The 15,384-nt window shown below is 42.6% G+C and overlaps 2 protein-coding genes across 6 annotated transcripts in view; one reads left to right on the top strand and one right to left on the bottom strand.

Annotated features, from left to right (window-relative positions):
- The window catches only part of SLC4A1AP (solute carrier family 4 member 1 adaptor protein), a 31,178-nt gene extending 27,876 nt beyond the window's left edge, over positions 1-3,302 (bottom strand). Inside the window, exons 1-2 of the mRNA XM_003908436.5 lie at positions 2,483-3,302; positions 1,741-1,936 (exon numbers count right to left, since the gene is read on the bottom strand). Coding sequence (XP_003908485.2) covers positions 1,741-1,936; positions 2,483-3,145 — 859 coding nt within the window. The 5' untranslated portion in view covers positions 3,146-3,302. The remainder of the gene's footprint in view (positions 1-1,740; positions 1,937-2,482) is intronic.
- Positions 3,303-3,393: 91 nt separating this feature from the next.
- Positions 3,394-14,568, top strand: SUPT7L (SPT7 like, STAGA complex gamma subunit). 5 transcript variants are annotated; one of them, XM_009183899.2, is made up of 6 exons: positions 3,394-3,542; positions 4,774-4,876; positions 5,670-6,074; positions 9,649-9,973; positions 12,024-12,261; positions 13,875-14,568. In XM_009183899.2, the coding sequence occupies exons 2-6, from the start codon at positions 4,863-4,865 to the stop codon at positions 14,135-14,137; spliced, it is 1,245 nt and encodes a 414-aa protein (XP_009182163.1). In that variant the 5' UTR covers positions 3,394-3,542; positions 4,774-4,862; the 3' UTR covers positions 14,138-14,568. The 5 variants fall into 5 exon arrangements, with proteins under 5 accessions (XP_009182163.1, XP_009182165.1, XP_009182164.1 ...); XM_009183901.3 differs by having other exon boundaries at positions 3,418-3,729; positions 5,457-6,074; XM_009183900.3 differs by having other exon boundaries at positions 3,421-3,542; positions 5,457-6,074.
- The last annotated feature ends 816 nt before the right edge of the window (positions 14,569-15,384 follow it).

Here is a 15,384-nt window from a genome sequence, read left to right as displayed (position 1 = left end):
CTGCACTCCAGCCTGGGCAACACAGCGAGACTCCGTCTCAAAAAAAAATACAAAAAATTAGCTGGGCATAGTGGTGGGTGCCTGTAATCCCACCTACTCGGGAGGCTGAGGCAGGAGAACTGCTTGAACCTGGGAGGAAGAGGTTGTAGTGAACCAAGATCGTGCTACTGCACTCCAGCCCCAGCCCGGGCGACAGAGTGAGACTCTGTCTCCAAAAAAAAAAAAAAGATGTAGTTTATCTGTGATGAAAAATAATATATACTTGCAGGGACAACGGGTGGAACAAACGCAACCCACCAGTATGAGCATATTCAGGTTTTCTAAATTGTGTGACAAATCAAAACTTGTTTTCATGGCACCTTAATTTTTTTTCCTCCATTATTATATTTTAAAAGTAAAATTACCTACCACATTGTGGAAAAAAATTTGAGCTCCTCAGTCTGGCATTCTTGTTCTCTCACACTCATATCTAACTTTCATTTCCAATATAATTTCCTAATACTTCTTATATCTGCCAAATAGACTGGTCTACTCACAACTTCCTTAAAATCATCAATCCCTACCCTGAATACCAATCCCAATACTCAGCTTCATAAGGCTTTTCCTTTCCTTCAAGTTCCAGCTCAAAAATCCTTATGCTTATAAAGTTTCCCTGCTGGGTGCAGTGGTTCATGCCTGTAATCCCAACACTTTGGAAGGCCAAGCGGGGGAGAGGAGGGTGGATCACAAGGTCAGGAGTTCAAGACCAGCCTGGCCAATATGGCGAAACCCCGTCTTTACTAAAATAAAAAAACTAAAGTTTCCCAAAGATCTAAGTCAATGCTGTCCAACGGAAATATAATGAAAGCTGTATGTATAATCTTAAATTTTCTATTAGCCACATTACAAAATAAAAGAAACAGATAAAATTGTCATTTCAGCATGTCATCAGTATAAAAATACCATGAAAGAGATATTTTACATTCTTTTTTTCAGACTAAGTCTTTGAAATTCAGTGTGTATTTTGCATTTACAGCACACGTCAATTGGGACTAGCCACACTGCAAGTGCTCAGTAACCACATGTGGCTAGTGGCTACCGTATTAGACAACACAGGTCTAAGTCCCCAGTGATTGTTCTCTCTTCTCCAAACTTTCACTCTAGCTTATTTATGGTTCTAGCTTTTGTTTGGCACTTAGCACAAGTAATTTTGTAACTTCTCCTGTCTTCCCAACTATATATTAAGGCCATCTTCTACCTTTTTATACTCCCATCTCCTGAATATCCATTTTCTAAAATATCTAGTGTTAAAGAAAGTTTATTATTTTGGCTAAGGGACTAGCTTTCTCTGATTAGATATTCCACATTTCAGGATATTTTCACAAAGTACAAAAAATTCAAGAGAATATCCTATATTGAATAACATCCCATTTATTTGATTGAATAGAGTTCCACCCCCTCCAATGATAATCACATAGCACAAGGTCAGTACTTAATAAATATAAAATTTTAGAATTGTAAAAATAATAATTTTATGCCTAGGACAAGTTTTGAACAATAGTGTGCATTAAAAACAATTTTTTAAAAAATCCAAAGTGCCTATAAGTCAATTTCTTTACATCAGTAAAGTTAATGAATCACTCCAGGTTTTGGTTACCTCATGTGACCCATGAAAAGCTGTATGATTTAGAAAAACATTTAAGGGTACCACTAGTAATGAACGTAAAATATTAACCTCCGGCAGCAATTTTAATTTCTTACCCATTCCCCAGGTGCAACCCATCTCATCATCTTGGCTACCAGCATTTATCTTCCTTTCAGAGGTATCCATTTCCTTTTCTTCATCTGAGTCTTCTCCTAGCATCTTCTTCTCCAACAATATTTGTTGCTGCTTGCGCAATTCCTTCAACTGTGTTACTGTTAACTCGGATTCTGCCTCTCGGTCTTCCTCTGGTCCCTGATGAACCAAGGAAAAAAAGGTTATTTATTTATTTAGAGACAGGGTCTTGCTCTGTCGCCTAGGCTGCACTGGAGTGCAGTGGCTGGAATACGCCTCACTGCAGCCTTGACCTCCTGGCTCAGGTGATCCTCCCATCTCAGCCTCCCGAGTAGCTGGGACCATGATGCCTGGCTAATTAATTTTTTTTTTTTTTTTTTAGAGACAGGGTCTTGCCATGTTGCCCAGCCTCCTCTCAAACTCCTGGGCTAAAGGGATCCTCCCGCCTGGGCCTCCCAAAGTGTTGGGATTACAGGCCCGTGCCACCGCACCTGGCCAAAAATCAAACAAACAAACAAAAAAAAACTATTTTAGAGTTCGGGATTGTGAACATGACTTTCAGAAATACGGCAAAGTGTACAGCACTCTGGAGATGATAGGCCAGACTTGATTCCTTCACTTTTGTAATCGCTGAATGGGAGATTCTTCTTCCTCATCAAAAGCTTAAGAAGCACAAGAACGCAGCCCAATGAGCCCGAGATTTCAATTCTAGGTTTTTCTACCTACCTGCAGGATAAAGAGCCGGGTGCTGCCTCCGAAGCGAACAACATGTCCAACGTGGACTCGACAGTAGGTGCGAGGTGGGATGCGAGTTTTGTTGAGAAAAGTGCCATGGGTGCTTCCCAGATCGTAAAGGTAGAAGCCCGGCCCGTTGCTGTCGCATTCTCCGTCAGGGCCGGACGCCCTGTGCTGCAGTACTGCGTGGTACCGAGACACCGAAGGGTGCTCCAGGCACACGTCGCAGCCAGACAGCCTCCCGAAAAGGCAGTAACTCGTCCCTTTCAAGCTACGGGTGCCAAGGATAGCGCCGCCCTTCAGGGTCTCTAAGCTGTAGGGGGCTGTGGCAGGGCCACCCCATGGAGGCTCCTGGTAGGGGGGAGCCCGGGCTGGACCGCCAGAGGAAGAAACCGCTGTCGGGGGGCGCGACTGCTCCTCCTGTAGACTCCTAAAATCCCCGCAGTCCGGCTGAGGAGGAGGGACGTCGGGCTCCCCAGAACTGGGGTCCTGCAACGCAGTGGGCCCTTCCTTCTGCACCTCCTCAGGGTTTGAAGAACTGGTGGCCGGGGCCTTACTCCGCGCCGCTGCGGGCACCGGCAGAGCTGGCTTCTTGAAGTCCCCACTGAGCTCTTGCGATGCCAGCGGCTCTGACTGAGAGAGAGTGTCAGCCATCCTCAATCAGTGCAACCTCGAAATCCGCTCCTTCGAAACCTCACCCTTCGGTCTTTACGTTCCTGTACACGTCCCACTCCCCCAAGCTCCCAGTGGCGTCTGCAGGCGGCGGTGGTGAAGTTGCTCCTTCACGACCTGGAGAGTTGCAAATTGGTGCTAACACGAGAAGGTCATAATACGAGAAAAAACGGTTATCGGGATGCTGTGCAGAACGGGGACATCTTTAGAGGTTACAACGAGATCGTAATGACTTCCTGTTGCATAGCTTGAGTGAGAAGAAGCGCTTCCGGCGGTCTTAGCTCACTAATCAACAAACCAGCTTTTGGGGCTTGACGCGACCCTTGCCTCAGGCCTCTCGGGGTCCAGACAGCCGCCCAGCCCGCTCTGTGAGGCAGCAGTGAGTAGTGTGGTACCTCCTTGTCTCGGTTCAGGTCCAGACCTCCCCTTTTTCCGGCTGCTCTGGACAGCAGGCGACCTCAGGACCCCTCTGATTGGCGCCTGCGCCGGCGGACCGTGACCGAGAAAACCCCTGGAGGGACTTGGGCATTCCTTGGGCTCAGTGCCTGTTCTTCCTGCTCCTTTCGGTAAAGTCAGGGAAGAGGGCGACTTTTTTTTTTTAAATTTCGTTCATTCATTTATTTTTTTCTGAAATTAATTATTAAGGCAGAATAGTTTAGTGGTTAAGAGTGCAGACTCTGGAGACTCGATTTTCGACCTCGCCATTTGTGACATTGGGCAAGACACTAGGCCTCAGCCCTCACTCTGAAAAATGGGGATAAGATTATTAGCTTCATAGGGTTGTTGGAAGAATTGAATTAAACAATAAATGTCAGCCGGAACGGTGGCTCATGCCTGTAATCCCAACATTTCGGGAGGCTGAGGCGGGAGGGTTGCTTGAGCCCAGGAGTTCCAGAGGAGGCTGGGCAACATGGCGAGACCCTGTCTCGCCAAAAAAAAAAAAGAGACTGGCGCACGGCTGTAGTCCCAGCTACTCGAGAGGCTGAGATGGGAGAATTTCTTGGGCCCAGGAGGTTGAGGCTGCAGTGAACTATGATTGTACCACTGCACTCCAGCCTGGGCTACAGAGTGAGACCCTGTCTCAAAAAAGAAACAAACAAAAAAGGTGAAGTCTGGTATACAGTAAACATTCAACAAATGCCAGATAGATATTTCTCTGTGCCTGGCCCTGTAACAAGACCATGGCCATAAGAAATAGATGGGAGGAAAAAATCTATTGTGATAAGTACTAATTAAAATCCAAAGATAAATGCTGTGACGTAGACATGCAAAGCACTGTGAGAATAGAGAAAGGGAGATGCACTGGGGAAGTGACAGAGGGTGGGGACTTATGCTGTATGTACTTAAAAATGAATATGAGTCTGCCAGTGATGTGCAGGGTTGGCAGAGCATTTCTGGCAGAGTTCACAGCTGGAAGTGTCAACTGTGGAAATGGACAGCATTCTCAAGAAACTGAGTAGTATAACGTTGTTAGAACAAAGGTAGTCATTTCACCCAGGGAGTTCCTCCTTTGTGCTTCCACTACCCCAGGTCCATATACCTCTAGAACAGTACTTACCACGTACTTTCATATTGAAATATTCTGCTTCTGTTTCTCTTCCTCACCTCAGGGCAAGGATCTCACATTATCAGTCTTTGACCTGCCCATAATGCCAGGCATTTGATAAATGTTTGTTGAACTTGAAGAGACATATGGACAATGAATCTGCAAAGGTGAGTTGAAACCAGATTGTGAATTTTGTTGAATCATAAGCCAAGGAATTCTGACTTTTTCCAGTAGGCAATGGGAAGCCATTAGATTTAAGTTTTAAAAAGAGTAAGTCTAGCAGCAGTGTGGAGAATAGATTACATACAAAGAGAGATTGGAGGAAGGGATACCAATTAGGAGGCAGCAGAAATCTCTCACATTCCTCACATTCTATATTGCAAAAGTTGAAAGCATAATGCCATTTATATTAGTGGTTCATAAATTTTTCCAGCAGGACCATGCCTAAGATACACATAATAAGAACCACTTCTTACTATCTTTAACGCTACTTGCTTTTCTCGTATTGATCCAGCACAGATGTATCAAGATACTTTATCAGGCCTTGCTTATTGTTCAGGATTGAGCATGATGGTAGTTCTGGTAATGAGTTAGTGAGTGAGATGGAAATAGGGATACTAGAGCTCCAGATGCTGTTGTAGCTATTGGTCTACTAATGACCCAAATTCTACCCTTTGGTTCAGTGTAGTAGGAATTGTCATAGTATGACAATAACCAGCATCTAACAGTTACATTTCTCTTGTTTAGGGAGAACATCTTTGGTCCTACAGTTTTGCTGACACTGACATTTTTCTAAGTGGTCACAAATAGCCTGCTGTTTACATAAATAACTGGCTAGACCTCGTATTTTTCACTACAGAAGCCTATAATCTAAAGTTGCCAGGATTTAAACACATTACTTTTAGGTTATCATCTACATTTATCCTGAGACCTCTTCTCTTCTTATTCCAAAATGTTGAGATACTGGGGAGAGATACCAATATCATCAAGCCAGACCAACAGAAGTTCCTTTGATTTGCTCCCACGGGAGTTCCGTCTGGTGGAAGTCCATGACCCACCCCTGCACCAACCCTCAGCCAACAAGCCGAAGCCGCCCACTATGCTGGACATCCCCTCAGAGCCATGTAGTCTCACCATCCATACGATTCAGTTGATTCAGCACAACCGACGACTTCGCAACCTTATTGCCACAGCGCAGGCCCAGAATCAGCAGCAGACAGAAGGTGTAAAAACTGAAGAGAGTGAACCTCTTCCCTCGTGCCCTGGGTCACCTCCTCTCCCTGATGACCTCCTGCCTTTAGATTGTAAAAATCCCAATGCACCATTCCAGATCCGGCACAGTGACCCAGAGAGTGACTTTTATCGGTAAGGCAAGGCTTTGCTGTATCTTACTTTTCTCAAGTCATCTTCCCAACAACCCTGTTAAGCTTGTAATAGCATTTCCATTTCCACGCGAGGAAAATGAGGATAAGAGTAATTGACTTGGCCAAGGTTTCTCAGGTAATTAGTGAGATGTCTAAGTTTTGAATGCCAGTCTTCAGAATTCAGGGTCTGTATTTTTTAATTTTTTGAGTGCTTACTATGTGCCAAGCACTTTACTAGGAGCAGGGTAATACACTGGTATGTAAAAAAGGCCATGGCCTCATAGTTCTTAGGATCTAGTCTTTCTCTTTAATATAAAAAATATATTATGGGTTTAACTCGGTGTCTTCAAATTGGGATTCATGGACTTATTCTGGTATTTTTAGGAATCCACAAGTCTATACAAAAATCTTTAAATTGTGTGTTTTCATTTTGATAACATAGTTTAAGAAATAATAATATAAGCTGAGCACAGTGGCTCAAGCCTGTAATCCCAACACTTTAGGAAGCCAAGGTGGGTGGATCACTTGAGGCCAGGAGTTCAAAATCAGCCTGGCCAACATGGGGAAACCCCATCTCTACTAAAAATACAAAAATTAATCAGGTGTAGTGGCTGAGGCACGAGAATCACTTGAACCCAGGGGAGGCAGAGATTGCAGATCGCTCCACTGCACTCCAGTCTGGGTGACTGAGACCCTGTCGGGAAAAAAAAAAAAAAGAATAATATAAAAATATTATTGATCCCTGCTACTCAATATCTGATCCAAGATCTGCAGCATCAACATCACCTGGGAGGTTTTTAGAAATGCAGAATCTCAGGCCTCATCCAGTCCTGCTGAATCAGAATCTGCATTTTAACAAGATCTCCAGGAGATTTGTATGTGCATTTAAGTTTGAGAAGCCCTGCTCCACATCCTCTGAAGGGGACTGCCTTATAACCTAGAGCTGCTACTAGATGTCAGTGTGCAAGTTATATTTCATGCCAAACAATTACTTTTTTTCTTTTCATTTTGAAATTTGCCAAACCTACAGAAATGTGTAAGTTGTAGTCAACAAACATCCAAATACCCTTCACCATGATTCACCAATGTTTAACATTTTGCCACATTTACTTTCTCACATGTGTGTGTATACACATATATACACACATACACATACATATATGCATACTTGTATATGCACACATTTTCCCCCAAACATTTTAAAGGAAGTTGCAGACATCGCCATATTTCACCCCTAAATTCCTCAGCATGCATATCCTAATAAGGAAATTTTCCTGAATAATCATAATACCATCAACACACCAAAGTAAATGAACATTAAATACTACTTAATAAGTTCATATTCACATTCTTCCAATTATCTTTTGTAAATATCTTCCCCGGCCCCGAGTCCAGGACCTAACAAAGATTCATGCGTTGTATCTGGTTGTTATGCCTCTTTAGAGTCTTATGAGTTCAGGTCACTTGTAGAATGTCACAATTACTGGATTTGCTGATTATCTCCTCAAGATTAGATTCAGATTAAATATGTTTGGCAAGAATACTACAGAAGTGATATTATATGTTATTTATTACATCTACCTGTTGCCAATAATACTATTTTTTTTTTTTTTGAGACGAAGTCTTGCTCTGTCACCCAGGCTGGAGTGTAGTGGCCGGATCTCAGCTCACTGCAAGCTCCTCCTCTCGGGTTCACACCTTCTCCTGCCTCAGCCTCCCAAGTAGCTGGGACTACAGGCACCCGCCACTTCGCTCGGCTAGTTTTTTGTATTTTTTAGTAGAGACGGAGTTTCACCGTGTTAGCCAGGATGGTCTCGATCTCCTGACCTCGTGATCAGCCCATCTCGGCCTCCCAAAGTGCTGGGATTACAGGCTTGAGCCACCGCGCCCGGCCACCAATAATACTATTTTAATGGTTCCCAAACTAACGAGAAAAGTACAGAAATAGACTAAATACATAAGGGTTGCATTGCAGTTGGGCCAGGTGAAGGCCAGATTATATCAAGGTCCACTGTAATAAAAAGTTCTGAAGTCACTGGAATAATGAAAAGGGGAGGCATAACTGTTATTACATACACAGCAAATATATGCTAGCATAGACATGCCCAACTCAAAAAACTTGCTCTGTGGTGATCAATACTGTATTCACATACTGAGGGCAATTTAATTTCAACAACATAATGTTATCTATCATATTAAATTGATACTGTTATTTATTCATTTTTAGTTTTGTATCAAATTTATAGTGTTAGTAAGAGCCATAACCATCAAAAGTTTTTACATGGTTTTATTTTATACATATTTAAGAAACTGTATAACAAAAATAATTCACATCAGCTATGAGGGCACCAAAAAATTATTTTCCTTTGAAAGAGGTCCACATATTATTCTAGGAAAGTGATATTGGTTTAGTTGTCTCTGTTTATTAGGTACCTCTGAGGCCTTTAGCTTTGGCCCAGAGACACTGGCCATAGAAATGATGACGATAGTAAATGAAGTTACTTGGCAATTAATTGTCTTATTCTCAAAACTATTATGTAAACTGCAATAGTTGCTATTGAACAGGTCAGGGTTTAGTGGGTGGATAACCCCTCAGGTACTTTTGTACAGTGCGTGATGACACATGCCAAGTATGAACCAGGGAAATATGATTTTCTGTGCTCTATTTTATTTTTATTGGTAAAATAAATTCCTTTGTCAGGGATAGGCAGAAGCCAATAGGAAATTTCAAGAGATGGGTAAATTATTAAAAGCTTCTTAAGTTATTTTTAGATCAAATAGCTTTCTTAAATTTTTTCTTAGAAATATTAAGATTTCTGTAGTGGTGATTGGGGCAAAATGGTGTATTATGAAGGATACGGTTTCTGGAGTCAGAAGCTTTACCACTTATTAATAACATGTAAACAAATTTTGGCAAGTCAGCTCTTCCGAACCTGTTTCCTCTCCTGGCAAATAGAAATAATAATAATGCAGACCCTACCCATTGCACAACACAGGATAGGATGAAAATGCTTTATAAGCTATATACGTTTTAAATTGCTTTTATAAAATTGAGTTGCCTTACCTGTTTTGAAATGGTCCCTTGTAATTTTATAAGAATCTAAGAATCTTAAACTCCTGGCAAGCTGTGAAGAATCTCTTTATTGGAACTGCGAATTTCTAAAAGTTTGTATTAATATATTGCCCAGCATGTATGAAAACTAGGTTGTGGTAAAATAATTAGAGCATCACTGAGCAGTGTCAGGGCTATACTGTTAAACTTAATCCTAAAAGTGATCAAAATTTAACAGTTGCTAGAAGGAAACTTTCTTTTCACTAGATATCCTTTTGGACTGTGTATTACAGACATGTATTGCCTATTCAAACTATGTCTTTGGAGGAGCTCAAAGATATGACCATGGGTTGCTAAGACATGTCCTGATAGCAGCAGGATGAAACTGAGCTATGTAACTTGGATAGAATTTCCCTGGAAAGCTAGGCTAGTGGCTTGACTGGAATTGTAAAACTCCTGGGGAGACAGGTGAGGTCACCCCTTTGCAAGAACATTAATAACACCATCATATCTCCACTTTCAGTGGGAAAGGGGAACCTGTGACTGAACTCAGCTGGCACTCCTGTCGGCAGCTCCTTTACCAGGCAGTGGCCACAATCCTGGCCCACGCAGGCTTTGACTGTGCTAATGAAAGTGTCCTGGAGACCCTAACTGATGTGGCACATGAGTATTGCCTTAAGTTTACCAAGTTGTTGCGTTTTGCTGTGGACCGGGAGGCCCGGCTGGGACAGACTCCTTTTCCAGATGTGATGGAGCAGGTATTCCATGAAGTGGGTATCGGCAGTGTGCTCTCCCTCCAGAAGTTCTGGCAGCACCGCATCAAGGACTATCACAGTTACATGCTACAGGTGAGGCGACCCTGTTGAAAAGTGGGCACAGATGTCTGTGCAATCTAGGAGTGTTCAGCAGGATCCCACAACACTTGGTCTAGAGTGCAGAGCACAGAGTCTTGGAACCGAGTGAACTTAACATACTTTTATGATGGCCCTAGCGATGTTCCTGGCCAAATGGGTCTCCTTTAGTCAATGAATGGCCACATTCACAGATACTTCCTCTGGAAGAAACTATCCACAAATATATGGAATCTGAGAGAATGCAGGTAGTCTGACTTTATTCATCAAGTATTTATTGAGTGCCTGTTGAGAGTCAAGCATTGTGGGATTCAGCAGTTACTAAGTTACCTGAGCGTACATTGTTTTTGAAGGGAAACAAACACAAGTCAACAAAAAATGATCAAAACAATTTCAGGAGCTGGGCATGATGGCACATGCCTGTAATCCCAGCTACTTGGGAAGCTGAGGTGGGAGGATTGCTTGAGGCCAGGAGTTCAAGATCAGCCTGGACAATATAGTGAGACCCCCATCTCTATAGAAAATTTAAAAATAAAAATTAGCTGGACATGGTGGCTCATGCCTGTGGTCTAAGCTACGCGGGAGTGTGAGGTGAGATCACTTGAGACCAGGAAGTTAAGGCTGCTGCGAGCCATGATTGTGCCATTGCACTCCAACCTGGGTGACAGAGCAAGACCCTGTCTGAAAAAAAAAAAAGAAAACATAGATCTCCTACTGGCAATCCTCCCGCCTCAGCCTCCCAAGCAGCTAATATAATGGTTTGACTAGAATTGTAATATATATCTCTAATATAGCTGCTTGGGAGGCTGAGGTGGGAGGATTGTTTGAGGCCAGAAGTTTAAGGCCAGCCTGGGCAATATAGCAAGACTTAGCTGTCTCTAAGCACATACTTACAAAAATACAATTTTGTATAATGTTAAGTGCCATGAAAAAAAGTAAAATGATATTGCCTGGAGGATGGGTTGGTGAGGGGTGATTTTGGTTGGAACCAGCTAACCTCTTCAGCCCTTGTGCTCTTAAGTCATTTGTTCACTGTTTCAGTCTCTGCAGGTCTAAAATATTTAACACCCAAGAAAAGTCTTTGCTAAGTGATCCAGATTTCCCACACCATTGATTATTCACCTAGGATACATATGTCAATTTGTTTTTCCTTTTTTTAGACAGGGTTGCCTGGGCTGGAGTGCAGTGGCACAATCACAGCTCACTACAGCCTTAACCTGCTAGGCTCAAGTGATCGTTCCACCTCAGCCTCCCAAGTAGCTAAGACCACAGATGTGAACCACCATGCCCAGCTCTTTTTTTTTTTTGTAGAGATAGGATCTCACTAGATGTTGCCCAAGCTGGTCTCAGACTCCTAGGCTCAAGTGGTCCTCCCGCCTTGGCCTCCCAAAGTACCGGGATGACAGGTGTGAATGACTGTGCCCAGCCTCCTGTTAATTTTTATAGCCAAAAAAAAATGTAATCTTTTGTCCCAGTTCTGTTTTAACACTTTTTTTTTTTACCTTTATGTTACTTTTTTTTTTTTTTGAGACGGAGTTTTGCTCTTGTCACCCAGGCTGGAGTGCAGTGGCGCAATCTTGGCTCACCACAACCTCCGCCTCCTGGGTTCAAGCAATTCTCCTGCCTCAGCCTCTCAAGTAGCTGGGATTACAGGCATGTGCCACCATACCCGGCTAGTTTTGTATTTTTAGTAGAGATGGGGTTTCTCCATATTGGTCAGGCTGGTCTTGAAATCCCGACCTCAGGTGATCCACCCGCCTCATCCTCCCAAAGTGCTGGGATTACAGGTGTGAGCCATCACGCCCGGCTACCTTTATGTTACTTTTAATTAATGACATACACATTCTCTGCCAAACCAATTTTCTTTACATATCTCTATCACTCATAAATGCAAACTCAACACCTTAAACAAATCCCTACCATTGGCAGTGAATGTTTTAAAATTCTGTTATTCATGTTCTGTTGGCTTCTCCATGGGATGTCACAAGCTGACTATATAACTTGCTTTTAACATTTCCTTGGAAAATTGACTCTTGCTTGCCAACAGATTAGTAAGCAACTCTCTGAAGAATATGAAAGGATTGTCAATCCTGAGAAGGCCACAGAGGACATGAAACCTGTGAAGATCAAGGAGGAACCTGTGAGCGACATCACCTTTCCTGTCAGTGAGGAGCTGGAGGCTGACCTTGCTTCTGGAGACCAGTCACTGCCTATGGGAGTGCTTGGGGCTCAGAGTGAACGCTTCCCATCTAACCTGGAGGTTGAAGCTTCACCACAGGCTTCAAGTAAGACAAATAAACTTACTCATTTTGATTCTGGGAGATCTGCCAATTTCAGTACTTTTCGCTTTTTGGAATCAAGCTCAAGAAGTAGAAGAACAAAAGCAGCAGTGGACACAATGGAAAGTCCTAAAATGAATACAGTTTCACCTATCTAGAGATCTCAGCATTCTTCTCTTTCTAATTAGTGAAGAGAGGATTAGCAGCTTTACAGGCATTCTTTAAAATAATCCCTAGTTAAGATGTAGATGCAATATGTGTTGTCCTGTTGATTACCAAGGCTGATTCAGCTGATCCAGCTAGTTGGGAAGCTACCCCCTTCCTCCTTCAGTATTTTTTTTTTAGTATTCTGTATTGGTCCTTCCTGATGCTTGTACTTCATTGAATAAGACAGCTGCCAGATAGATGGGAGAGTGGTAATTGCTCAAGGATGTTCTCAGAGTTTTGGTTCCCTGCTAAAGTACTCTAACAAATGGAAGATGAAAGACACTGAAATAGGGCGTCCGGCCAGGTGTGGTCGCTCATGCCTGTAATCCCAGCACTTTGGGAGGCTGAGGCAGGCGGATCACGAGGTCAGGAGATCGAGACCATCCTGGCTAACATGGTGAAACCCCGTCTCTACTAAAAATACAAAAAATTTGCCAGGCATGATGGTGGGCACCTGTAGTCCCAGCTACTCGGGAGGCTGAGGCAGGAGAATGGCGTGAACCCCGGAGGCTGAGCTTGCAATGAGCCGAGATCGTGCCACTGCACTCCAGCCTGGGCGACAGAGCAAGACTCCGTCTCAAAACAAAAAAAAAGGCTTCCCAGTTAGAGGTATCTGGCTTCTTTTTCCAGGCTCTGTGATTACCTTAGGAGCCAGGACAACTAACTGGTTATGTGTCAGTTAGGTTGCCAATTAGCCTGGGCACTCAGTTATTTACACATATAAATTGTCATTTCATCAATGCACAAATGACTCAAATAGCAAATCCTCAAATGCGGTCTAAATGGAATTAGGTCGTACTTTTAAAAGTGTTGGGCAGACAGCCTTTCACTGTGGAAGAATAACCATAAGAGAGCAGCATTGCTAGAACACATAGAGAGATGGGAGAGCCAAAGAGAAATTGTTACGGACTTCGGGACCATGTCTCTTCAAAGGACACCAGGTAGAGAACTGTTGTTAGCATTGTGTAGTGACCGTTACCTTTTCATAATGTGAGAGATGACCAGAGACCCAAACAAAAGGCAGGAAAACAAGATGGCCCCATAAAAGAAGGAAGGACAGGCAAACTAAAGAGCTGAACAAGGCCTGTGGTTGTGCATGTCTTTGGGCTGTGAGACAGGGGATCTTTCCACCTGCCTAGTTTCACTTCCCTGGTTTAGGGAAAATGGGAGTGGGTGAGGTAGAGGAAGGAAAGGTAGAAGAAATGGAAAAGAAGATAATCAGAGCTGGTAATTTTTTGTGATGGTTAACTTTTTGAAGCAGAGAATAACAACCATATTCTCCTGACAAGTACAGAATCAGAGTGAAAACTGAGCTCAAAGAATATTAGTTGGTCCTGAGTGATATATTTACTCTACTTCGTTCTACACTTGGCTTACCACAAGGTGTATGTCCACCTTTCCTCTCTTTCTAGGTGCAGAGGTAAATGCTTCTCCTCTTTGGAATCTGGCCCATGTGAAAATGGAGCCTCAAGAGAGTGAAGAAGGCAATGTCTCTGGGCATGGTGTGCTGGGCAGCGATGTCTTCGAGGAGCCCATGTCAGGCATGAGTGAAGCTGGGATTCCTCAGAGCCCTGATGACTCAGATAGCAGCTATGGTTCCCACTCCACTGACAGCCTTATGGGGTCCTCCCCTGTTTTCAACCAGCGCTGCAAGAAGAGGATGAGGAAAATATAAAAGGAAAAGAGGGAGATTTTTTGTCCAGACCTACTAGACCCAACAGAAAAAGTTTTTGTATTAGAATCTGTTTCCATAAAAATTGATTTGACTCCTGTTCTTAAACACAAGTGGTTTTTCCTTATTCCAGAGGACCTGGACATCACCAAACAAGGTTGCATTTTACTTTTGCATCCAGTTTTTATAGTTTTCCACAACCAAGCCACCTTTCACAGATGAAATGATGCTGGCATGGCAATCAAAGCAAAGCACCGTCCTCGACTGTTGTCTTAACTATGACTAGACATGTTACTTAGCTTCTCTACAGCCATTTCTCTTGTACAACTGAGAATCATACTACTTTGACCTACCTTGCAGAGATGTGAGGATTTAGGTGTTTGCTAACTTCAAAACTGTGCTTGAATAGACTCATAATATATGCTCATATCAGATGTCAGTTTTCATTTAACTTGATTCATTTTTGGCTCAGGTCGTTGGGAATCCATTACTAATACCTAACAGGAAATAGCGAAACACAACATACCTTATCTGTTAGTCACCTTCTTAAAACTGTTTTTGCTGCTTTTGAAGTGTCTTATTTATAAGATCAGAGGTCTACAGTGACAGCCTTTTTGCTTATTCAGACAGCTCTCTCCTATCATCCACATATTCTTCTCTAGATTTATTCCATCTATCCTCATCCTTTTGGCCTTTGTTATTTCTGCTCAGACTCACATATTTTCACCATATACATATTTTCAGTTGTTTCTTTCATTTTCTCCTTTGTGAGCAAAGCAAACAAGTACTGTCCAAGGACAACCTTGTGCATATTTCATTTGTTGCATTTGCTTGGTCATCGGAGGACAGCAGTCCATTAAGCACACTTTGCTTCTGCTACTGTAAAGGCAGCCTTTAAAGCATAGTAATATGCACCTTTCAACTTTATATCATTGTCCTGAACAACGTAACTGTGGTTACTCATCCATCAGACTATCTGTACATTTAAGTACCAAATCAGTATTTATTAAGTAAATGTTGTAGCACTGTAGTGATTAGGAATGATTAGCAAATGTGTTGCTTCATGCCTTGGTAATGGATGCCAACATGTAAAACTGCTGAAGTTTGGTTTTCTGATGCAGAATACATCTGGTAAAATTTAGACCACTTCTTTAATATAGACCAAAATAAGGCACAGCTTTAATTCATTATTGAATGCCTTAAATGTCCCAGGTATTATTGAGAATGAATATGATAGAACTAAAATGAGG

This window comes from Papio anubis, chromosome 14 (assembly GCF_008728515.1).
Source record: "Papio anubis isolate 15944 chromosome 14, Panubis1.0, whole genome shotgun sequence".
NCBI classification, from domain to species: Eukaryota; Metazoa; Chordata; class Mammalia; order Primates; family Cercopithecidae; genus Papio; species Papio anubis.
This window is presented reverse-complemented; position numbering and strand designations above follow the sequence as displayed.

Excerpts from the sequence above, each read along its gene's own strand:
- SUPT7L (XM_009183899.2), top strand. Across the intron at positions 6,075-9,648 it reads CCAGAGAGTGACTTTTATCG|TGGGAAAGGGGAACCTGTGA; the intron begins GTAAGGCAAGGC and ends CTCCACTTTCAG. Across the intron at positions 9,974-12,023 it reads ATCACAGTTACATGCTACAG|ATTAGTAAGCAACTCTCTGA; the intron begins GTGAGGCGACCC and ends GCTTGCCAACAG.